At 44.2% G+C, this 24,647-nt stretch overlaps 1 protein-coding gene across 1 annotated transcript in view; it reads left to right on the forward strand.

Annotated features, from left to right (window-relative positions):
* CERKL (ceramide kinase like) overlaps window positions 1-24,647 on the forward strand; it is a 271,505-nt gene that overhangs the window by 236,784 nt on the left and 10,074 nt on the right. The window contains exons 10-13 of the mRNA XM_068245419.1: window positions 5,430-5,461; window positions 5,557-5,665; window positions 7,490-7,586; window positions 16,174-16,352. Of these exons, the coding sequence (XP_068101520.1) occupies window positions 5,430-5,461; window positions 5,557-5,665; window positions 7,490-7,586; window positions 16,174-16,352 (417 nt within the window). The remainder of the gene's footprint in view (window positions 1-5,429; window positions 5,462-5,556; window positions 5,666-7,489; window positions 7,587-16,173; window positions 16,353-24,647) is intronic.

Below are 24,647 nucleotides of genomic sequence, written 5' to 3' on the forward strand. Positions count from 1 at the left end.
GATGGAGTCACTGTGCATTGTTCAACCATTGGGCGCACTTTACACAAGGAGATGCTGTATGCAAGAGGGATGCAGAGGAAGCCTTTTCTCCACCCACAGCACAAACAGTGCCACTTGAGGTATGCTAAAGCACATTTGGACAAGCCAGCTTCATTTTGGAATAAGGTGCTGTGGACTAAAATGGAGTTATTTGGGCATGACAAGGGTCATTATGCATAGAGGAAAAAGAACATAGCATTCCAAGAAAAACACCTGCTACCTACAGTAAAATATGGTGGTGGTTCCATCATTCTGTGGGGCTGTGTGGCCAGTGCAAGGTCTGGGAATTTTGTCAAAGTTGAGGGACGCATGGATTCCACTCAGTATCAGCAGATTCTGGAGACCAATGTCCAGTAATCAGTGACAAAGCTGAAGCTGCGCTGTGGCTGGATCTTTCAACAAGACAACGACCCTAAATATTGCTCAAAATATTGCGCAAAAACCTCAAACCGCCGGTGTGCACCATCCCATTGCAATACATTAGCCAAGCGTTTTTCCAGGCGGATGCGGCCGGCGGATCGCTCCAAAAACCGCTCGGTGTGCACTAGGCCATAAACAGAGGCGACGAATGGTGAGAACAGTCAGAGACAACCCACAGACAGCACCAAAAACCTACAACATCATATTACTGCAGATGGAGTCACTGTGCATTGTTCAACCATTGGGCACACTTTACACAAGGAGATGCTGTATGCAAGAGGGATGCAGAGGAAGCCTTTTCTCCACCCACAGCACAAACAGTGCCACTTGAGGTATGCTAAAGCACATTTGGACAAGCCAGCTTCATTTTGGAATAAGGTGCTGTGGACTAAAATGGAGTTATTTGGGCATAACAAGGGGCGTTATGCATAGAGGAAAAAGAACATAGCATTCCAAGAAAAACACCTGCTACCTGCTACCTACAGTAAAATATGGTGGTGGTTTCATCATTCTGTGGGGCTGTGTGGCCAGTGCAGGGTCTGGGAATTTTGTCAAAGATGAGGGACGCATGGATTCCACTCAGTATCAGCAGATTCTGGAGACCAATGTCCAGTAATCAGTGACAAAGCTGAAGCTGCGCTGTGGCTGGACCTTTAAACAAGACAACGACCCTAAATATTGCTCAAAATATTGCGCAAAAACCTCAAACCGCCGGTGTGCACCATCCCATTGCAATACATTAGCCAATCGTTTTTCCAGGCGGATGCGGCCGGCGGATCGCTCCAAAAACCGCTCGGTGTGCACTAGGCCATAAACAGAGGCGACGAATGGTGAGAACAGTCAGAGACAACCCACAGACAGCACCAAAAACCTACAACATCATATTACTGCAGATGGAGTCACTGTGCATTGTTCAACCATTGGGCGCACTTTACACAAGGAGATGCTGTATGCAAGAGGGATGCAGAGGAAGCCTTTTCTCCACCCACAGCACAAACAGTGCCACTTGAGGTATGCTAAAGCACATTTGGACAAGCCAGCTTCATTTTGGAATAAGGTGCTGTGGACTAAAATGGAGTTATTTGGGCATAACAAGGGGCGTTATGCATAGAGGAAAAAGAACATAGCATTCCAAGAAAAACACCTGCTACCTACAGTAAAATATGGTGGTGGTTTCATCATTCTGTGGGGCTGTATGGCCAGTGCAGGGTCTGGGAATTTTGTCAAAGATGAGGGACGCATGGATTCCACTCAGTATCAGCAGATTCTGGAGACCAATGTCCAGTAATCAGTGACAAAGCTGAAGCTGCGCTGTGGCTGGATCTTTCAACAAGACAACAACCCTAAATATTGCTCAAAATCCACTAAGGCATTCATGCAGAGGAACAAGTACACTGTTCAGGAATGGCCATCTCAGTCCCCAGACCTGAATATAATTGAAAATCTGTGCTGTAAGTTAAAGAGAGCTGTCCATATTTGGAAGATCAAACCTGCATGAACTAGAGATGTTGTGTAAAGAGGAATGGTCCAAAATACCTTTAACCAAAATCCAGACTCTCATTGGAACCTACAGGAAGCATTTAGAAGCTGTAATTTCTGCAAAAGGAGGATCTACTAAATATAGATTTTATTTATTTTTTGTGGTGCCCAAATTTATGCATCTGCCTAATTTTGCTTAAACAGTTATTGCATACTTTCTGTAAATTCAATAAACTAAATTTCACATCTCAAATATCACTGTGTGTCTCTCATATAATATATTAATCTGACATTTTTTACTGTAACAATCAACGATTTATACAGGAAAATCATGACAATTAACAAGGGTGGCCAAACGTTCGCATCCCACTGTGTGTGTGTGTGTGTGTGTGTGTGTGTGTATATATATATATATATATATATATATATATATATATATATATATATATATATATATATATATATAGCCCTGGGTAAAGTAGCCTGGGTACACCCCTAATCACAGAACCACACCCCCCCCCCGGCCAAGTTAAAAGCCCCCCCCCCCCTCTTCAGCTGCTTGATTCCCCATACCGACTTGCACCCCCCAGGTTTTCCCCAAACTTGGGTTTCCCCTATGTCTGTGTCTAACCTTTGCTCCCCCATGTCTCTGCCCGATCTGTGCTCCCCCCATGTCTCTGCCCGACCTGTGCTCCCCCATGTCTCTGCCTGACCTGTGCTCCCCCCATGTCTCTGCCTGACCTGTACCTCCCCCCCCCAATGTCTCTGCCTGACCTGTGCCCTCCATCTCTCTGCCCGACTTTTGCTCCCCCCATGTCTCAGCCTGACCTGTGCTCTCCATATGTCTCTGCCCGAGCTGTGCTCCTACCATGTCTCTGCCTGACCTGTGCTTTCCTCGTGTCTCTGCCTGACCTGTGCTCTCCCCATATCTCTGCCCGACCTGTTTTTCCCGCATGTCTCTGCCCGACCTGTGCTCCCCGCATGTCTCTGCCCACCCTGTGCTCCCCCCATGCCTCTGCCCAACCTGTGCTCCCCCCATGTCTCTGCCCAACCTTTGTTCCCCCATGTCTCTGCCTGACCTGCGCTCCCCCCATGTCTCTGCCCGACCTGTGCTCCTCCCATGTCTCTGCCCACCCTGTGCTCCCCCAATGCCTGTGCCTGACCTGTGCCCCCCCCTATGCCTGTGCCTGACTTGTGCCCCCAATGACTTTGCCCGACCCGTGCTCCCTCATGTTATTGCCTGACTTGTGCTCCCCCATGTCTCTGCCTGACCTGTGCTCCCCCCATGTCTCTGCCCAACCTGTGCTCCTCCTATGCCTGTGCCTGACCTGTGCTCCCTCATGTCTCTGCCTGACCTGTGCTCTCCCTATGCCTGTGCCCGACCTGTGCTCCCTCTATGCCTGTGCTCCCCCCATGTCTCTGCCCGACCTTTGCTCTCCTCATGTCTTTGCCCGCCCTGTGTTCCTCCCATGTCTCTGCCTGTCCTGTGCTCCCCCCATGTCTCTACCCAACCTGTGCTCCCTCCATGTGTTTGCCTGACCTGTGACCCATGTCTCTGCCCGACCTGTGCTCCCCCCATGTCTCTGCCCAACCTGTGCTCCCTCCATGTCTCTGCCCGAGTGGGTAGAATACTGGGAAGAATAGTCACTGCTGTGAATCCAGTTTGTTATCAAATGACCTATATGTGACCATGTTAGTCATAATGACTTGCAGAATAAGTTTTGATGTATTTTATAGCTTTGGCCAATTTCACAGAAAAAAATAGGCAGGGACAAACATCATGAAAAAAAAATACTTTTCTAATTTTTTTGAATAGCCCTGGTTGTTAACTTTCCATGATAGTGACATTTGTAGCCTTTTTCTAATGCCCTTACTCTTCTGGCGCTATGCAAACAGAGAATAGCACTGTAATAATTTGTGCAAAAAAAAAGCCATAGGCGCACCTTGAGAATAATGGATTGCTGTGCATCCAGTTTATCAAATGATGAATATGAGACCTCATTTTAATCATAATGAGTTGTAGAATAAATGTTGATGTGTCTTTTAGCTTGATCACCTGTCACATAAAAAATAGGTAGTGACAACTCAATCCATTATGAGAAATAAAATGCCATTTTTAAAGTTATGATCAAACTAGGTAAAATTTTCAGCAAAATTACATGAGTCGGTTGCTTACAAAACACCCAATTTTGAATAGCCCTGGTTGTTGGCTTTCCATAATGGTGACATTTGTGCCCTTTTTCTGCTGTCCAGACTCTTCCGGGGCTATGCAAACAAAGTATGGCGCTAAAATACTTTGTGTAAAAAATTGGCCTGTACAAAGCAACATGGCTACTTTGTCATTAATGGCATGCTAGATGCCCAGATAGTTATGTATGGGGTATCCATGTAACCGTGACAAGTTGTAGAATAGATTTTAGGTTTTTACTTTTACTTTTAGTAACAAACTGAATCAAAAGAAATATTTTTTTAATTTTCATATATTCAGTACCAAAATAAAAAGCTTGTAAAAATAAAACAAAGTGACAGAATTTAAGACAGAATACCTAAAATGTTACCTTAAGGAGACAGCTTTTTTAATGTATATGCTATGTTTTGTTTTTTGCAAATGAGGGCTTGTATTATTGCTAGGGTACAAATGTGAAAATAAGGAACACAAAGACAAAGACAAACATTTATATTGCGCTTTTCTCCTGGCGGACTCAAAGCGCCAGAGCTGCAGCCACTAGGACGCGCTCTATAGGCAGTAGCAGTGTTAGGGAGACTTGCCCAAGGTCTCCTGCTGAAATAGGTGCTGGCTTACTGAACAGGCAGAGCCGAGATTCGAACCCTGGTCTCCCATGTCAGAGGCAGAGCCCTTAACCATTACACTATCCAACACAACACAGAAAAAATATACCTTTACTTCCAAATAATATATTATCCCCATACATTGCACCAGGGACATAATTTCAATGTTGGGATTACCAGGAAAAATGGGCTAATAAAATGTGTGGGTTTTATGTATGGTAGTGGATAGAAATGGAGAAATAGTGTATTTTTTCATTTTCCCCCTCTTTTTTTTCCCCTTTAAAATGCATAGAAAATTAAGTAATTACTGAAAACAAATACCACACACAAAAAGCCCAATTGGTGGTGAAAAAAAACAAGATATTTATTATTTAGATGTGATGAGTAGTGATAAAGTTATTGGCGAACGAATGGGATGAGTGCTGAAATATGAAAATTGCTTGGAAGCATAAGGTGAAAAAGGTGAAAAAACACTGAAGACTGAAATGGTTAATGGTTTTTGTCTTGTCTTGTCTCTGAGGGGCAGTTAGTGACAAGATTATGTATTCTGGAAAAACTTGATGTTGGCATATATAAATTCTAAATAATAATAAAAAATATTAATACGTGTATAACCATTATTGTGTTTTATAAGCATGCAGATTCATACTATAAGTAATGTAATGTATACTATAATTAATGTAAGGTGTATTTTCCTACAGAAAGAAAACAAGTGAGACTTCTGTTGAGCATGGTGAGTGTAATTGTCTGTCTGCCTGGGACATGCATGTAATGTATGGTGTTTATGTTCTAAGGAGCCATAGTAAGCCTGTGTTTAACTTGTTGCAGAGAGCAGAGACCAGTGGCAGCACCTCCAGGGTCAGCTGCTGAATGTCAGCATTATGGCAATCCCTTGCCTTTGTTCCATGGCCCCACGAGGCCTAGCGCCTAATACCAGGTCAGTAGAAGCTTACAAGAATTACACCTCTCCTCACCAGCAATTTGATTATAAACCGTTGGTGAATTGTTTCTGCAGATTGCTTGTGGATTCACCCTCTCTGTGGAGATGGACTCTAGTCAGTCTTAAGGATTATCAGCAATTACAGGATCTGGAAAATTAGGTCAAGTAGTCTAGCTGCAAAATGCCATGTACTGTATACATGGTGTATTAAAAGGAAAAAAAATCGAATATATTAACATAATAAATAGCTTTATGTTTAGAAAAATATATATTTAACGAGAGACAGAAGTGCACCATCTTTTAACGTAAAAATTGTGAAAATGAAGACTTAATAAAAAGTCATCTGAACCTCTTAAAATTAGGTAAGTACAACCAATGATGACCAACTTATGACTTATTACACCATGCCATTATTTATTACACCATGCCACAATTAAAGAGGAACTCCAATGAAAATAATGTAGTAAAAAAAGTGCTTCATTTTTTACCATAATTATATATAAATGATTTAGTCAGTGTTTGCTCATTGTAAAATCTTTCCTCTCCCCGATTTACATTCTGACAGTTATTACATGGTGACATTTTTACTGTGGGCAGGTTATGTAGCTGCTCCTAGCTGTTTTGGCTGTTAGAGACAGCTGTAAACAGCTAATTCCTGTCTGTGAACATTGTTACATTGTGGCAGTTTGCCCAGAGTACCGCGGTACTCAGAGCTTTTTGTGGGAGGGGTTTCAGCACAAAGTCATACAGCGCCCCCTGATGGTCTGTTTGTGAAAAGCATCATATTTCTCATGTAAAAGGGGGTATCAGCTACTGAGTGGGATAAAGTTCAATTCTAGGTTGGAGTTTCTCTTTAAGTCAAACTACAAAAGCTGTGTGTACAAAACTAAGTATGCCCTTACCATTTCCACAGGAATTGGGAAGGTAAGTAGCAGCTAGGTGCTGCTAATCAAAAGTACTTGATTAACTTAGCATCAGCAATTATGACCACCTGTATAAAAGCAGAAGTTTTGGCAGTTTGTTGGTCTGTAGCATTTAGGTATGTAGTAACACAATGCCAAGGAGGAAAGATATCAGCCACCACAGGACCTGGGTACATTGCAGTCACTGAGTCAACCATGAAGGTCTCTGAATAGTGAAGTATTCTAGAGTCAAATGTGAGGCCATCTGTGTGTCAACTAAAGCTTGTCCAACATTGGGTTATGCACCAAGAATGGCTGAAAAAGAAGTGGCCCAGTATAGTCCTGACCACAAACGCATTGAAATGCAGTGGCGGGACCTTAAAGGAGCTCTTTATAAACAAATGGCCATAAGACCCAATGAACTAAAAGCAATACTGCTAAGAGTGGCCCAAAATTCCTCCAGACCGATGTGAAAGACGGATAATATACAGACAACAGTTGGTGCGAGTTAATGCTGCTGAAGTTTCTTCTACAAGCGAATTCATTACTGGGTATGCTTGGTTTTTCACACCTAGCTTGTCAACATAACAATACAGCTGAGGTTCTCATACTAAGGTGGGGTGGGAGGCAGTAAATAGAACCTATCCGCAATTTTTATTAAGGAGATCCTGTCTGCATTTCTTACTGGGGGGACACAGATACTGGCTGCAGATCTTACTTGGGGGGAAAGGGGGTGGACACAGATACTGTTCACATCCCTCAGGGGAGGGGGGAGGAGTTTGATCAGGGTGGCAAAAAAAAAAAAAAGAACCTTCTCTGAATAGGATAAGTTTTTTAGCATCTTCATTTATACTTGCATATTTCTGATTTCAAGGTGCAAAGGTGCATGTGTGCTTATTGTCCTGTGTTTGTTTTCTAGGCTAAATGATGGCACTATGTCACTTATAATTGCACGAAATGCATCAAGACCAGAATTTGTGAAGCATTTGAAGCGCTACGCCAGTCTGAAAAATCAGGTATTTTTTTTTCTAAGTAATTGTTAAACAATGGTCAGATTAACACTGATGTCCTCTTAAGAAGACTTTATTTTCCGGCCCTTTGCAAGAACATTAGCCATTATGGGGCTGACTTGTAAATCACCAATCAGACTAATGCAGCTTACTCTGTTTTAATCCATTCTTCATGCTATTAGTGACATGCCCTCCTACTGCAGCAATGGGCTGAAATTCAGGAGACGTAAAGAAAGATAAACTGCCTTAAAGAAGCGCCTAGCAAAGGTTAACAAGAGCGGCAATGCAAACATAAAGCATACTTTTGTATTTCATAATTCATTTATGTATTTCACAATCTGCCGTGTTAAGAAATTTCTATTTATTATATACAGTCATATGGAAAAGTAAGTATAATCCCATAAAGTCGTGTTTTTTTATGATTTAAGACTCTATAATTTATCCTCATTCAAACAGTTTTTTTTAAAGATAAAGGTGATTTAAATGAAAAAACAAAAAAAGCAAAAAACCCAACTCATTTATTTAACACAAATAAATAAAAAATAACACGCCATTTTCTTGTGTCGAAAAGGTAAGGTACTGTAAGTGTTTGACTTTTTTTTAACATCTTTTTATTGTTTAACAAAAACAAGACAGTACAGTCGGTAGAAAAGATAAGACAGAATCTTGCATTAGGGTATATATGTAGTAAGGCATACAATATGGAGAAATTAACTACTTAACGACCGCCTAACGCCGATAGGCGTCGGCAGGTCAAAGTGATGTTTCCATGGAAACGGCCGCTCGAATGTCAGTCGCATGTCAGTTCACAGAAGGTGTCTCCGTGAACAGCCTGTGAGCCTCCGATCGCGGCTCACAGGCTAATTGAAAACACGCGGGGAAGAAATCCCCTGTGTTTACATCATACGGCGCTGCTGTTGCAGCAGCGCCGTAAAGGAGATCGGCGATCCCCGGCCTCTGGGGAGACCCCCCCAGCAGGACATCCCCCTAGTGGGGAAAAAAGGGGGGAGTCTGATCGCCCTGCCACAATCACGATCTGTGCTGCGGGCTGGAGAGCCTACGCAGCACAGATCAGCCAAAAATCCCCTGGTCCTTATGTAGGATCCCAGGCATGACGTATCGTTAAGGCACAATACTAGTTGTTACAACTCAGTATATAGTAGAGTGTGGAAATTGTTTATAACAAACAGCAATATTACACAAACAGATGATGAGCACTATATCCGCAAAACTCAATTTATTTTGGCGAGGTATGAGGAGAATGAAGAAAGCAAAGAGGAAGAAGGGAAGGGAAAGGAAATGCCGCCGGGGGTTATTCCCCTCCCCCGGCATCCTCATCCACCCCATTGTCAAGCGTTGGGATTTGTTCCTTTAAGTTTTCTCCAGTCTGCCCAGATTTTTTCAGTTTTGGGGGGCAATTACGTGCCTTATAGGTGAGATTGCACAGTGGTTGGGCAGAATTTGCCGAAATAAGCCAGTTGTTCAGTTGGAGCTCTCATGTCTTTCTAGTGGAGAATAATTTCGCGTCTAAGTATGTGTTTGACATTATTATTTGTTTTGACTATAATTCTTTGGCGGAAACAACCTGAAGTATAGATTTTTTTTATAACTGTCTTTGCCTCTGACATCCGACTGGCAGAAACTCCCCCACCTTCCCTGCCCCTTTCTTTACGCAACATGATTTCAGCTGTAAAGTGTTTATAGCTTGCACAACCATTTTTGAAATCACTCCATAGCATCTCAATAGGATGTATACGGTATATTACGGCTGGGCCAATCCACAACTCCAGTGGTTTTTGTTTATAGCCATTCCTCAGTGTTTGTATTGGAACATTTAGGGTAAATGCATTTTTGCAAGGTCCTCTTGTGGTTAAATTTTAGTCTTATGACAATGCTCTTTTATTATCCTAAAAGAAGAACTGTAGTGAAAATAAAACAATATGTAAAATTGCTTTTTTTTCAGTATTCATTTCCAAATTATTAACTCAGCTTTGTCCCATTGTAAATTCTTTTCTCAACCACAGGTGGCTACATCTTTAGTCCTGTCAGATGATCTCAGCTGAATGCTTATTACTGAGCCAGAGCAGCCACAGCCCATACAATTCACCCGCTATGTCCACAGCTCGTAGGTTCTTGTTAAATACTGTGTTCCCCCCACCCCTCCCCCCCCCAGTGGCCTAAGTGACCATCATTGCTTGAGTTATTCACAGTACATTGCCACAAAAGGCCTCACCGAGGTGTACATGTGTAAACTATAGTCTTGCCCTAATGATCTTTCTGCACTATAAAGTTTTCCTCTCGTTATACTTCCCATTAGATATGTGGCTTCCTTCTGGTAATAAAGATATGCAATTTGTCATGAATAATGATGATACCTGTTGGTGGTGTGATGTAAATCTGACATTCAGGATGTTCTGTTCTGCTTTGGGGCTGAACTTGCTGGGATGGACTGACCTGGCTAGCTGCCAGTTGTTTAAAATCCTCACCTCTTGTAGATGGTGTTCCAGACAGTGTGTAATTGTTTGCCAATCATGTTAAATCCCTTTCCAGACTCAGGGACCTCTAACACTCTTTCTAAAGACCTCAGAAAGCTATTTTGACCTCAAAACACAAATTAAATGGAATGTCTGGAGGTTTAAGTATGACCGGTTCTTCCAAGATCCTCTCTGAGGAGGTTCACTCACATAAATGCCACATGCTTATAGTTTTATTTACTTGAGGTAGTGATAAATGTAAAGGTTGTCCTTCATTTTTTACAAATGTGAAATTTGTATATTTATTTATTCAAATTAAGCAGTAAGTTCAAAATGTTACTGATGTATATTTGTTCACCCAACCTAATTTGCAATATTGTTAAAATAAAAATGAAATATCTGCATGATATAGCATGTTGAAAGCCAGAGATTTTACAGATATTTTCAGGCTGTGCAGCAGCATACGTCTTCTGCATTCGAGTTTCCTGCATTCGTTTGCGACTTTTTCCTAGTGAAAATACATTTGAGTTGGGAACGTGTGTGTTGTGCGGGAACAAGCAGAAAGCTGTCCAATTTTAAATTGTGGAAAAAACATGGATGCAAAACGTGAAGGAACACAAACCAATCAATAGCCAGGTTGTCACTGTGTGTTTCAATCTGACTAGTGTGCTCCCTGCATAAGAGAACTGACATTTGTGATTGTCTCAATCGTCAATGTAATATGAACAATGAGCACAGACGCTTCCCATTTTCTAATATCAAAGAATGCTGCAGCAAAATGTGTTCTATTCCACAATAGGTGTGCAAATATTAAAAAAACAAAACAAAAACAAACCCTCAGCACTAGGAATAGTGTGTAATTTTTCTCTTGTGTAGCTGCTAAGTAGCCTCCTGCAGACACCCAGTGCTCATGGACAAAGGTGACCGTCACCAAATATGAATAAAAGCAATGACCAGTGTCCAGGGGTACAAAACAACACCTATTTATTCAAACAACTGCAGAAATAAAAAACAGACACTCAAATTGAGGGTCCTGGACAACAGGGACCCAATCAACATACGCAAGCCTTAATGCACCGATTGTGCTAAGAGGTAAGTAAAATCCTGGAGATGCCCACTCTCTCATTCTGATCGGTTTCTGCAATTCTGCTGTCCTCAGGGATCGCTTGCTTATGTTGAATGGGTCCCTGTTGTTCAGGACCCTCGATTTTAGTGTCTGTTTTTAATTTGTGAAGTTTTTAATTTGTCCAGTTTTTTGAATAAATAGATGATGTTTTGTACTCCTGGACACTATCAGTGCTTTTATCCATATCTGGTGATGGTCACCTTGTCCATGAGCACTGGATCCATGCTACATGGCAGCCACACAAGAGAAGAATTACACACTATTGATAGGGCCGAAGTTTTTTTTAGAATAATCGTCACAGTAATGGTACCCCTACACTACTCAGTTAGTGGTAGATCAGGTTAACAATTGGCATCTTCTAGATATCGATCAATTACCTGTTCTACTGCTCTGCAGCAATCTGCAAAGTGCTCTGACATTATGTCAAAGTGGCGGCTGAAAAATTGAAGATTATAAAACATTTTAACCCTATAAACTCATCACTACTAAACACTAAATGGTGTGTTTGTAACATTGATGACTCACTTTGGAGCATCTTTTGGAGCATCTGTTGTCTGCCTGGATAGACAGTGAGGCAATTCACCCTCTGCTGAGTGTTGCCCAGAATCTCAGTTCCTGGCCAAGAATAGCTGTTTATTGGATGTAGCTGTCTTATTTGTGAGCTGTGAGATAGACTCATATTTCTTGGTATCAAATAGTGAAAGTACTGAGAATAAGAAAGCTTGCCTGTTAAGACCTAATATACACACACACGAGTCTCAAAACGGAATACTTAAGTACAAAGGTGCTTTGATAGATTCTGCAAAATGGTAGAATAAGCTCAGGCTGCGGCATCTGTGAAGTTTGTCTCTGAAATCCCCATTTCTCTGTACTGATCTCCCAAGTGGCTGTAGCCATTACATAAAAGCAAGGGTAGACTTTATAAGGCTCCAGATATGAATAACAGGTAATCCATTCCTTTCTCTCTGTGGAAAGTTTTTTTTTTTTGTCCAAGTAAGTTCAAAGCGTAATGGTACAAAAATACTGGCGGCATCGTTAGTGAGTGCGCCAGGAGAATTTGTTGCAGTGATTCCATTAGCATGGACAGTGTTTTTTTCTGAAAGTGGACCTGAACTCTTGCACAGGACAGAAGGAAAAATAAAAGATATGTACCCTGTATGTATTTAGAGAGTTTAGCCTGTCTAATTCCCCCTCATCTGTGACTAAGCACAAGTTTTAATTTGATCTCTCAGCTGTGTCAGCTGACTGCCACGGCAGAGCGTTAAGTGGTAAGCACAAGAAGCTTTTAAATCAGAGAGGAAGTTCTGAGTTCAGATCCACTTTAATTGTTGAGCTCAGATTCCACAGGCATATACTGTACACGTATATATTTTATAGTCACTGTTAAGGTCCAGTCACAATACATTTTTAATAAGAAATGTAATAAAATTAATCCCTTCCAAAGACTCCCCCCACCTCCACCCCCAGTTACCAAACAAACACTTGTTAAAAATAAATAACAGTTTTAAAAAATACATAAATAGTTGCCTTAGGGACACAGCTTTTTTTTTTGTTTTTTTTTTTTTTAATATGTATGTCATAAGGGTATATTACTTTTATTTTAGTGAATAAGGGCTTGTAATTAATGGCCAGCTACAAAAAGAAAAAATCCAAAACGGAAAAAATACTACTTTATTTGCAAAATAATATATTGTCGCCATGCATTGTACTAGGAACATAATTTAAATGTTGTGATGACTGGGACAAATGGGCAAATAAAATGTGTGGGTTTTATTTAGAGTAGCATTGCTTATTTTAAAACTATACGGGATTAAATTAGAGAAGTGGTGTATTTTGTCTTTTTTTTTTTTTCCTATAAAATGTATAGAAAATAAAGTAATTACTGAAACCAAGTATTACCCACAAAAAGCCTAATTTGGGGCGAAAAAAAAAGATATAGGTCAATCAGGTATGAGAAGCATTAATAAAATTATGTCTGCTAATATTTGAGAAACCTGTGCTTTATAATCCAAAAAGAACTTATGTTGCGGCCTATGGCATTCATTTGAAAACAGTGCCTGGAAAAAAGGGTGCCTGTTATAGCCGTCATTTCGTCTATAAAAGGGTGCTGGATATAGCTGGGATTTTTGGGGGCTATAAGGGCTGGTGGACACCGAGCGGCTTTTTCAGCTTTTTCAGATCTGCTTGCGGCTGCGGATCCGCTTGGTCAATGTATTTCAATGGGCTGGTGCACACCAGAGCGGGAGGCGTTTTGCAGAAACGAATCCTCCCGGGGTGAGGCATTTTTTGGATTGTGGATGCCTTTCTGCCTCAATGTTAAGTATAGGAAAAACGCAAACCGCCAGTTCAGAGCGGTTTTGCAGGCGTTTTTGTTACAGTAGCTGTTCAGTAACAGCTTTACTGTAACAATACATGAAATCTACTACACCAAAAACGCTTCACAAAACCGCAAAATGCTAGCTGAAACGCTACAGAAAAAGAAGAAAAAGCGTTTCAAAATCTGCTAGCATTTTGCGGATCTGCTAGCGGTTTTTGGTGTGTACCAGGCCTAAAAGAGCATTGTTTTATAGACAAGATTTTTTCCGGCTATAAAAGGGTGCTGGATATAGCCTAGATTTGATTTTATTTTTTTGGCTATAAAAGAGCATTGGATATAGCCAGGAGAAGTGATATAGCCTAGAAAAGTGATTACTATGGCCTAACTTCTCCATACTCTCACACATAACCATCCCCTGGTGGTGCCTAACCCTAAGACCCCCTGTCCCAGTGGTGCCTAACCCTAAGACCCACCTCCCTTGTGATGCCAAATACTAACCACCCTGGTGGTGTCTAACCTAATCCCCTTTGGTGGTGCCCAATCTTCGCCGCATTTTGTGTCAAACATAAATGTTATTTTGAATTTATATAACTGAATTTCCTGATATAGCCAAATTAACTGATATAGCCGAATCAAGTCACCTGTTGATAAAAGTAGCCATATTTATATAGCCAAAAAATTCTCAGTTACAAACAGCGCCCTTTTATAGCCCCAAAAGATCTTGGCTATATTCAGTGCCCTTTTATAGCCTTTCCCCCCCAAAAAAACCCACAAAAAACTCTGGTGCCCTTTTCACCACCTTATAGCTGAGATTTGCAGAAAGTAACAATGAAGTCTATGGGGGCGCCCTTTTTACACAGATGGTTCAGGCTTCCTTTTCAACTGATACTGACTTTTGAGAGCTAATATCACTTATAGATGGTGCTGGTTTGTGTTAGATTTTGACAGTGTTGCCTGGATCACTTTGAGGAACAGAGGCGCCAATGAAGTATAAAATAAATTAAAAACCGTTTAAAATTGGGGGGAGGGGGGGGGGGAATGGTGCACTTACCTCTCCACAAAAGAAGACACAATAATGTATAATATATAAATTAAATTTATTTCTTACTCCAAGAGATCTGCAACGTGTTTCGCAGGTCTCACGCCCGCTTCCTCAGGTAAAAATACAAGAAGGAGCAACTCTTGTCTATATGTGGTAAAGCGCCTCTGCTACAGTTCATGCAGGATTATGCAAAATTGTATGCTAATGTGTGCATCTTAAAAATGTACCAAGAGCATAAATTTGCATGATCCTGTATGAACTCGATTTGCATCCCATTGACCAGCCCTACTACTGACAAGCTTGTTTCTTTCTATTGCCTTAATCGCCTCCATTTTGTTCAATATTTTATATATAAGATACTTTTCATGCTTTTTAAACACTCAATTGGATTAAAGTACACGTGAACTGAGAGGGGGGCTGCTATATGTATTTCCTTTTAATCAATACCAGTTGCCTGGCTGTCCTGCTAATATTTCTGGCTGCAGTAGTATCTGAATCACACCAGAAACAAGCAAGCAGCTTATCCAGTAAGAGACATCTGATCTCCATGCTTGTTCAGGGTCAGTGGCTAAGTATTGAAGGCAGCTGAACAGCTGGACTCCCAGGCAATATGCATTGTTTAAACGGAAATACTTTTGACAGTCTTCACCTCCCTCTCAATTCAGGTGCTCTTTCACCTCCTGAGCGATATGCCTGACACTGTGTCGGGCATACCGCTCGCTAGCCTCAAGTGTCCCCCATGAATAATTTATTAGATCCAATGGCTGCAACAGCTTTAGCTAGCACTAGGCAAGCTATTATAGGTGGCCGCCCGATCACCCAGAATCCCCCCATCCACCCGTTTATACATTACGCAGCCTGGTTCCAGCGATCGTCGCAGTTTCCCCGAACAGCTCTGGTCTTCTCTATGGGAAGAATCGTGACTGCGCATGATGTCGGTGACGTCATGTATGATCCTCTCCATAGAGAAGACCGGAGCTGTGGCGGGAGGCTGCTTCAGGAGGTTAGATAAGCTTTACAGATGTTAAATGAGATGTAAATAATTTAAACTCGCATGTAAATGTAATGCAAATTGCATGGCGTTTGGAATTGGGTCAGTCAATGCACTTCCTATCAATTTTGATTGGTTCATTTACAAGTTGTATACAATTAGTATGAATTTTGCACTAAAGGACAAGTGTAGCAAGCGGAATAAGGAGGCTGCCATATTTATTTCCTTTCAAGCATTACCAGTTGCCTGGATGTCCTGCTCCTGCTGATCCTCTGCCTCTAATACTTTTATCCATAGACCCTGAACAAGCATGCAGCTGATCAGGTGTTTCCGATGTTCTTGTCAGATCTGACAAGACTAACTGCATGCTTGTTTCTGGTGTGATACAGACTCTACTGCAGCCAAATAGATCAGCAGGGCTGCCAGGCAACTGGCATTGCTTAAAAGGAAATACATATGTCAGCCTCCATATTCCTCTTGCTAAAGTTGTCATTTAAAGCCTGGCTTATTTGCATCTCATTGGCCATCTGTAGTCAGCTTTCATAAAGCCGGATGGTCAGTAACGGCAGTGTTTGGAATGTTGCTGATTCACACATTTTTATCTGCAGATCACCAGTGTTACATATTTCTTTTTGTTTACCAGTTTAGTTTTCCATTTGTGGAAACACACTTGGTGAAAGAAGTGAAGCTGCAGGCTGCTGGCTGTAATACTGAAGATGCCTATGAACAGAATGGCGATGTGCAATCTGTTACCAGTGATGCTGTCCATCCGTGGAATGTAGATGGAGACCTGCTGGAAGCAGCTGGTGAGGTCCATGTCAGGTGAGTGCCACGTAGGTCATGTGATCAGGGCTGTGGAGTCGGTCCAAAAATCCACCGACTCCGACTCCGACTCCTCAGTTTAGGATTCCACCGACTCCGACTCCGACTCCTCTAATTTGCATATTACAATTTTGTTGATTAAAAGTATGTAACATGAAATTCGTCTCTTAACTGCCAACGCTTAGGAATTTTACAAGACAACTGAAGTGAGAAGGATATGTAGACTACTATATTTATTCCCTTTAGACTAAAACTAGTCCTTGGTAAGAGTACTTGTAAAAGGTACAAACCGGAACAAAGAACATCTATCAGGCCCTAGGCAATGTATGTGTGGGTGCATGTAAGAATGATGTGCAGGTACTCTGCGGGGGAATGAGGAGATTGTAAACAGACAACACCTCTGTGTTCAATGTGCACAGCATTCTCAGTGGATTCCCTGCAGCTCTGTGGGGAGTGCATATGTAGAGTATAGTACTACTGTGTAACAAAGTAAACCTGAGACAGATGAAATTAAAGTTTTATACATACCTGGGGCTTCCTCCAGCCGCCTTCAGGATAATCAGTCCCTCGTTGTCCTCCTCCACCACCTGGATCTTCTGCTATGAGTCCAGGTACTTGAGCCAGTCAGGCGTAGTGCGCATGCACACACTCCGCCGCCAGGAGCATACTACACCTGTGCAGCACTATTGCGCAGGTGCAGAATGTTCCTGGCTGTGGGAGCGGCATGCGGCCGGACAGCGCTGACTGGCTGAATTACCAGGACTCATAGCAGAAGATCCGGGTGGTGGAGGACAGTGAGGGACTGATTAGCCTGAAGGGGGCTGGAGGAAGCCCCAGGTATGTATAAAAGCTTACTTTTCATCCGTCTCAGTTACCCTTTAATTTGTAGTCACCAAACCAAATTTTAATAACATATCAAATTATTTTATTTCATCAGCAAAGGGAGTGCATACATTTGCATAAATCAGCATCAATGCAGAATTATTTCCATCTCGTTGACCATCTCTATTAGTGACACAGCTACACATCAGGCTTTATTCTTACAGCATAGATGTTATTTAGTATATATAAGAGATTGCTGTGTACACATCATATATACAGTCACAATCAGATATGTATATCTGACCTTAAAAATATGGGGACTGCTTTATTGAAGCAGCACAAGTAACTAATTTTGATTGGTTTATTTCATTTTTGTGGACTAAGCACAGCTATTACTGTATATATACTGTATATATACATTATTTTTAATGCCTATTATCTGAGAAATAGAACATTTTATCATATTTTCTATTTTAATAACAGTTACAAATTCATTAGGAGTCGGTGCATTTTTTCCCGACTCCGACTCCAGGCACCTAAAATTGCCCGACTCCACGACTCCGACTCCACGACTCTGACTCCATAGCCCTGCATGTGATGGCTGCATTGTCTGACCATCTTGGTTTATCAGAATCAGAATTTGTTTACTTTGCCAAGCACGGTTGGGCCGTGCCCGGAATTGGATTTGGCACATTGATAGGCACAGAAAGAGTAATACAACAGACAAGAGTAATACAACAGACAAGAGTAATACAACAAAGACAAAAGTAATGCAACAGGACAGGAGTAATACACGTTGAAGTAGAGCATTGCGGGTCTAGCAGGGACAGCAGCGTGTAACGGCAGATAATTCTAGTATGACCTAAGCAGGGTGGATAGCAGAGCAGCCACAGTTAGTCTGCAGATGGTTACGGGGGGTCAGTGGAACGAGCAGAGTTCAAGAGTCTAATGGCAGTGGGGAAAAAAGTGTTCATACGCCTAGTAGTTCTTGCAGGGATGGGCCGGAACCTCCAACCCAGTTTGAGTCGCCTGAAAAAACTGTGGCCAGGGTGAGAGGGGTCACCCACAATTTTTATTGTCCTGTTACGCAGTCTGGTGTTGTAGATGAGATCTAGTGGGGGGAAGAGGTATCCCAATAATCCTCTCCGCTGAACTGATGACCCTCTGGAGTTTATATATGTCACTGGCAGTGCAGCTAGCGAACCAGACCAGGATGGATGAGAAAAGAACTGACTCAATTGTCACAGAATAGAAGGACCTCAGATGTTATTGGGCCATACCAACTTCTTTAGTTGGCAAAAAAAGAAGAGTCTTTGTTGAGCTTTCTTCTGAGTTGCGGTGGTATTTGGTCGTCCGAGATGGTTATACCCAGGAGGCGGACGCTGGGAATCCTAGCGACTTCAGTACCCTTGATGTACATCGGGAGGGGATTACTGGCATACTTCCTGAAGTCGATTACCATCTCCACGGTTTTGGCTGTGTTAAGAACTAACCTATTCTCTCTACTCCAATTGCAGACTCTGTCAACCTCCTGGCGGTAAGCCTGCTCGTCACTTTCACTAACAAGGCCAACAATTTTGGTATCGTCCACACTTTGATGATTTTGACAGAGTCAGCAGTGGATGTGCAGTTATTCGTGTATAGAGAGAACAGGAATGGTGACAAGACGCAGCCCTGAGGGGCGCCAGTGTTGGTCACTCTGGGTCAGGAGGATATGTCGCCTAGCTTCACAACCTGGAACCTGTCCGAGAGAAAGTCTGTGATCCAGAGATGGAGAATTGGATGGACTTTAAGGTCCGTGAGATTGTCATGCAGAATACAGGGGCAGATAGTATTGAAGGCCGAGCTGAAGTCCAGGAGGAGAATTCTGGCGTATAAGTCCAGCCTGTCTAGGTGGTCAGTGATAAACTCCAGGCAGATGTTCAGAGGCGTAGCTAGGGTTTTCAGCGCCCGGGGACAAAGACTATTAATGCGCCCCCCAAAGTCAAGGTTGCGGCGCGCCAAAAAGGGGCGTGGTCACATAATAAATGTGGGCGTGGTTATGGGTGGAGCCAAATGTATATGGAGGTTAGCAGGCTCACGCTCACCCACCCTCCCTCAGTATGTACCTTCCAGCATGTTCCAAGACAAATTCAGCAATCATGAGCCCCCCCCATCAAGACAAATTCAGCAATCATGAGACCCCCAACATAACCAACTCAGCAATCATGAGGCCCCCAACAAGACAAATTTAGCAATCATGAGGCCCCCAACAAGACAAATTCAGCAATCATGAGGCCCCCAACAAGACAAATTCAGCGATCTTGAGGCCCCCAACAAATCATGAGGCCCCCAACAAGACAAATTCAGTAACCATGAGGCCCCCAACAAGACAAATTCAGCAGTCATGAGTCACATAAATAGACAGCATTTCACATAAATAGGTAGAATGCCCCCTTAATATGGTAGACACCTCTCACCTGGCAGCAGTTCTCCAAAATACACTCAATCTGACGTGGTTCCCCAAAAATAGGTAGCCCCAGGTCTATAGTTGTCCCCAGAATAGGTGGCCAGCAGTATAGATGTCCCCAGAATAGGTGGCCAGCGGTATAGATGTCCCCAGAATAGGTGGCCAGCGGTATAGATGTCCCCAGAACAGGTAGCCAGGGGTAGAGATGTCCACAGAACAGGTAGCCAGGGGTATATGTGCCCAGTATATGTAGGCAGGGATATGTGTGCCCAGTATATGTAGCCAGAGGTATATGTGCCCAGTATATGTAGGCAGGGATATGTGTGCCCAGTATATGTAGCCAGAGGTATATGTGCCCAGTATATGTAGCCAGGGGTATATATGCCCAGTATATGTAGCCAGGAGAATAATATGTGCCCAGTATATATAGTCAGGCGTATATGTGCCCAGTATATGTAGCCAGGGGTATATATGCCCAGTCCATGTAGCCAGGGGGTATATATGCCCAGTATATGTAGCCAGGGGGTATATATGCCCAGTATATGTAGCCAGGGGGTATATATGCCCAGTATATGTAGCCAGGGGGTATATATGCCCAGTATATGTAGCCAGGGGTATATATGCCCAGAGTAGGTAGCCAGGGGTATATATGCCCAGTATATGTAGCCAGGGGGTATATATGCCCAGTCCATGTAGCCAGGGGGTATATATGCCCAGTATATGTAGCCAGGGGTATATATGCCCAGTATATGTAGCCAGGGGTATATATGCCCAGTATATGTAGCCAGGGGGTATATATGCCCAGTCCATGTAGCCAGGGGGTATATATGCCCAGTATATGTAGCCAGGGGTATATATGCCCAGTATATGTAGCCAGGGGGTATATATGCCCAGTCCATGTAGCCAGGGGGTATATATGCCCAGTATATGTAGCCAGGGGTATATATGCCCAGAGTAGGTAGCCAGGGGTATATATGCCCAGTATATGTAGCCAGGGGGTATATATGCCCAGTCCATGTAGCCAGGGGGTATATATGCCCAGTCCATGTAGCCAGGGGGTATATATGCCCAGTATATGTAGCCAGGGGTATATATGCCCAGTATATGTAGCCAGCTGGTATATATGCCCAGTCCATGTAGCCAGGGGGTATATATGCCCAGTCCATGTAGCCAGGGGGTATATATGCCCAGTATATGTAGCCAGGGGGTATATATGCCCAGTATATGTAGCCAGGGGGTATATATGCCCAGTATATGTAGCCAGGGGTATATATGCCCAGTAGATGTAGCCAGGGGGTATGTATGCCCAGTAGATGTAGCCAGGGGTATATATGCCCAGTAGATGTAGCCAGGGGTATATATGCCCAGTAGATGTAGCCAGGGGGTATATATGCCCAGTATATGTAGCCAGGGGGTATATATGCCCAGTATATGTAGCCAGGGGGTATATATGCCCAGTATATGTAGCCAGGGGGTATATATGCCCAGTAGATGTAGCCAGGGGTATATATGCCCAGTAGATGTAGCCAGGGGTATATATGCCCAGTAGATGTAGCCAGGGGGTATATATGCCCAGTAGATGTAGCCAGGGGGTATATATGCCCAGTAGATGTAGCCAGGGGTATATATGCCCAGTAGATGTAGCCAGGGGTATATATGCCCAGTAGATGTAGCCAGGGGTATATATGCCCAGTAGATGTAGCCAGGGGTATATATGCCCAGTAGATGTAGCCAGGGGTATATATGCCCAGTAGATGTAGCCAGGGGGTATATATGCCCAGTATATGTAGCCAGGGGTATATATGCCCAGTAGATGTAGCCAGGGGTATATATGCCCAGTAGATGTAGCCAGGGGTATATATGCCCAGTAGATGTAGCCAGGGGTATATGTGCCCAGTAGATGTAGCCAGGGGTATATGTGCCCAGTAGATGTAGCCAGGGGGTATATATGCCCAGTAGATGTAGCCAGGGGTATATATGCCCAGAGTAGGTAGCCAGGTGTCCCCCTCCCTGCCTCCCCAGCAGGAGGGGAGCAGCGCAGAGAAGAGGGAGAGCTGCTCTCTCTCCCTCGCTGTCCCCTCCATTAATGTCCGGGTGCTGGCAGCGGCGGGCGGAACTTACCTCCGTCTCGTCGCAGCGCGGATGGATCTGCCGCTACTCTGGTCTAGTCCAGACCAGAGCAGCGGCTGCGGGATCCGAACTTCCGGCCGGCGCTGGAGCGAGACGGAGGTGAGTCCCGCCCGCTGCGCCAGCACCCGGACAATAACGGAGGGGACAGCGATGGAGGGAGGGAGAGCCCTAAGGTGAGAGAAGGGGGGGAGATGGCCCCCTTCTCCACCGTCCGCATAGCTCTCCCTCTTCTCTTCTCTGCGCTGCTCCCCTCCGCAGAAAAAAAAAAAAAAATCAGCTCAGCTGGGCGCCCTTAGGGACCCGGCGCCCGGGGGCACTTGACCTACCCCGACCCCCCCTAGCTCCGTGCCTGCCTGTATGCGAACTGGAGAGGGTCCAGTCGGTCTAGAGTAGTGTTCTTGAGCAGAGACAGGACCACTCTTTTAAAGGTCTTCATGACCACTGATGTTAGGGCCACGGGCCTGAAGTTGTTTCGGTCTAAAAGCCATTGCTTTTTCGGGATGGGAATGATGATGCATTCCTTGAAGCATGTAGGGACCTTCCCTTCACTGAGGGACCTGGCATAGATAGAGGTGAGAACGGGGGCCAGCTGGCGTGAGCAGGACTTCAGATATGCAGGTGACATGCCATCAGGGCCGGATGCTTTCCTGGCATTCAAGGAAGACAGGAGGCGAAGAACATCGGCCTAGGATACTGTCGGGGGAGGGCATGTGCTCGAGCTAGGTTCAGTGCTCCTAGAGGCAGGGAGTTGACTGCCCCCCAGGGGTAGCCGGGACCTCAAACCTGCAGTAAAAGTTGCTGAGTTCCTCGACTAGCTCGGAGCAAGGAGTAGCCTGTTGGGGAGGGGGCTTATACCTGGTGGCAGCCTTCAGGCCCTTCCAGACAGCCTGAGGGTCGTTTGAGCGGAGATTGTTCTGGATCCTTTCAGCATATGACTGTTTTGCAGCACGCAGTTCCTTGTTGAGGGAGTTCCTTGCTGACCTGAAGTCCTCCAGGGAGCCAGGCTTATGAGTGGCTTCCTTGCGCTTCTGCAGTTGACGCAGCTTGTTTGAGAACCACGGTTTGTCGTTAGGGTAAGTCTTAAAGGACTTGGTGGGTACACAGGATTCCTTGCAGAAGCTGATATAGGATGAGACAGCATCAGCCCACTCATCTAGGTCGGGAAATTCCAGTGCCTTCCAGTTCGTGCAGTCAAAACACGCCTGGAGTTGGAGCATGGCTTTGTTAGACCATACTTATGTGGACCTCAGGACTGGTTTCGCTGACTCCAAGCGCCTTCTGTAGATAGGAACCAGATGGATGAGGCAGTGGTCAGAGGAACCGAGAGCTGCCCACGAGGCGGCCTTGTAGGCGTCTTTTAGAGGCTTATAACTGGTCAAGAGTGCTACCATTCCTGGTGGGGCAGACCACGTGCTGGTGGTAGCGTGGGAGCTCATGCCGAAGGTTGGCTTTGTTGAAGTCACCCATGATGATAAACAGAGAGTCCGGAAGTGAGGTCTCCCACTGCGTGATGGTATCGCTGAGGTCACGCTGAGCAGATTTAACGTCAGCGTCAGGAGGAATGTACACCACTGCGAGGACGTAGGAGGTGAACTCTCTGGGCAGGCTTGCAGTTAATGAGTAATAGTTCGAGGTTGGGGGTGTACTTTTTGACAAGTAGTGACGTGCTTGGGCTCCATGCAGAGCTAACATAGAAACAGATACCCCCACCTTTCTTTTTCCCTGAGAGGGTGGGATCGCGGTCTGCGCGTATAATGTTGAAGCCCGGGAGGAGGAGGGCGTTTTCTGGGATGTCCTCCTGCAGCCACGTTTCCGTGAAGTAGATGACTGGGGTATTGTTGCCTAGCTCCCTCTTCTTACTGAGAAGGCGACGTTTGTCCAACTTGTTAGGGAGGGAGCGGACATTTTCCAGCAGCGCCGAAAGAATGGCTGATCGCAGACCCCTTTACCTCAATCTCACAAGGGCCCCTGCGCAGCAACCCCTACGCTGCTGACCTGAACGGACCAGCAGGTCAGTGCTAGTGATTTTTTGGATGTGGCTCCAGACAGAGTTGTAAAGGAGACAACCGTCCATGAGGGAAGAGCTGCAGGATTCCCAGAGGGTGAGCTGCATCCTGGTGTAGGTAGTGCGGAGCATGAGGGGTGGTGAAGGGGGGTACTGGGCGGCCATTCTGATAGGGGAGGGCAGCCTCCAGTGGTGCGCAGTATAACAACGGCATGGGCCCAGACAGTCAGAGAGGGCAGAGGCAGGCGACAGGGCAGCGGATCAGCACAGTCTATCAGTAGAGTCCATATGCTCCGTGATCACAGTTGTGTCCTTCCATGTGCATTGAGAGCGTCTTTAAAATAAACTTAGCCAACCTGTCCTGTATTCGTGTACCGCATTCAGGCTGCAGGTTTTTTTGCAATTGCAACTCTTCTGCCCACCAATGATCACTACTGGTATGACAAAGATGGCAATTCCTTTTTGTCACATAACATCAGACTCGTTGTAAAGCCCATGCAAATGTTTTTGCTTTTAAAAAAAAAAGTCAAGTAGGCCATATATACATGTAGCTCTGGTCAAGTACAGCCATTAGTAGTCATTATGCTGGCTGGGTGGGCATCCTCTTTCCTGCATTAGTAGCTTTACCCCCAGTGAGACGTTAGTCTGTGGCAGCCAGGACCACAGGGATATGCAGTGGAAACTGAAGAGGTGCCATGGTACTGGCTGTGGAGGAGAAAGATGCCAATCCAACAAAGAAGGTTTCACTCTTGTCTGATTTGGTTATACCAGGTGAGAACCATATGGCATAAATTAGTCAGTGCTGGCTTTGTTACCCTCTGACAACTGGTGATGGAACAACACCATATATTACAGGCATAGCAAAGAATTAAAAACTTGCCCGCCAACT

Source organism: Hyperolius riggenbachi, chromosome 7 (genome assembly GCF_040937935.1).
Source record: "Hyperolius riggenbachi isolate aHypRig1 chromosome 7, aHypRig1.pri, whole genome shotgun sequence".
In the NCBI taxonomy this organism is placed as follows: Eukaryota; Metazoa; Chordata; class Amphibia; order Anura; family Hyperoliidae; genus Hyperolius; species Hyperolius riggenbachi.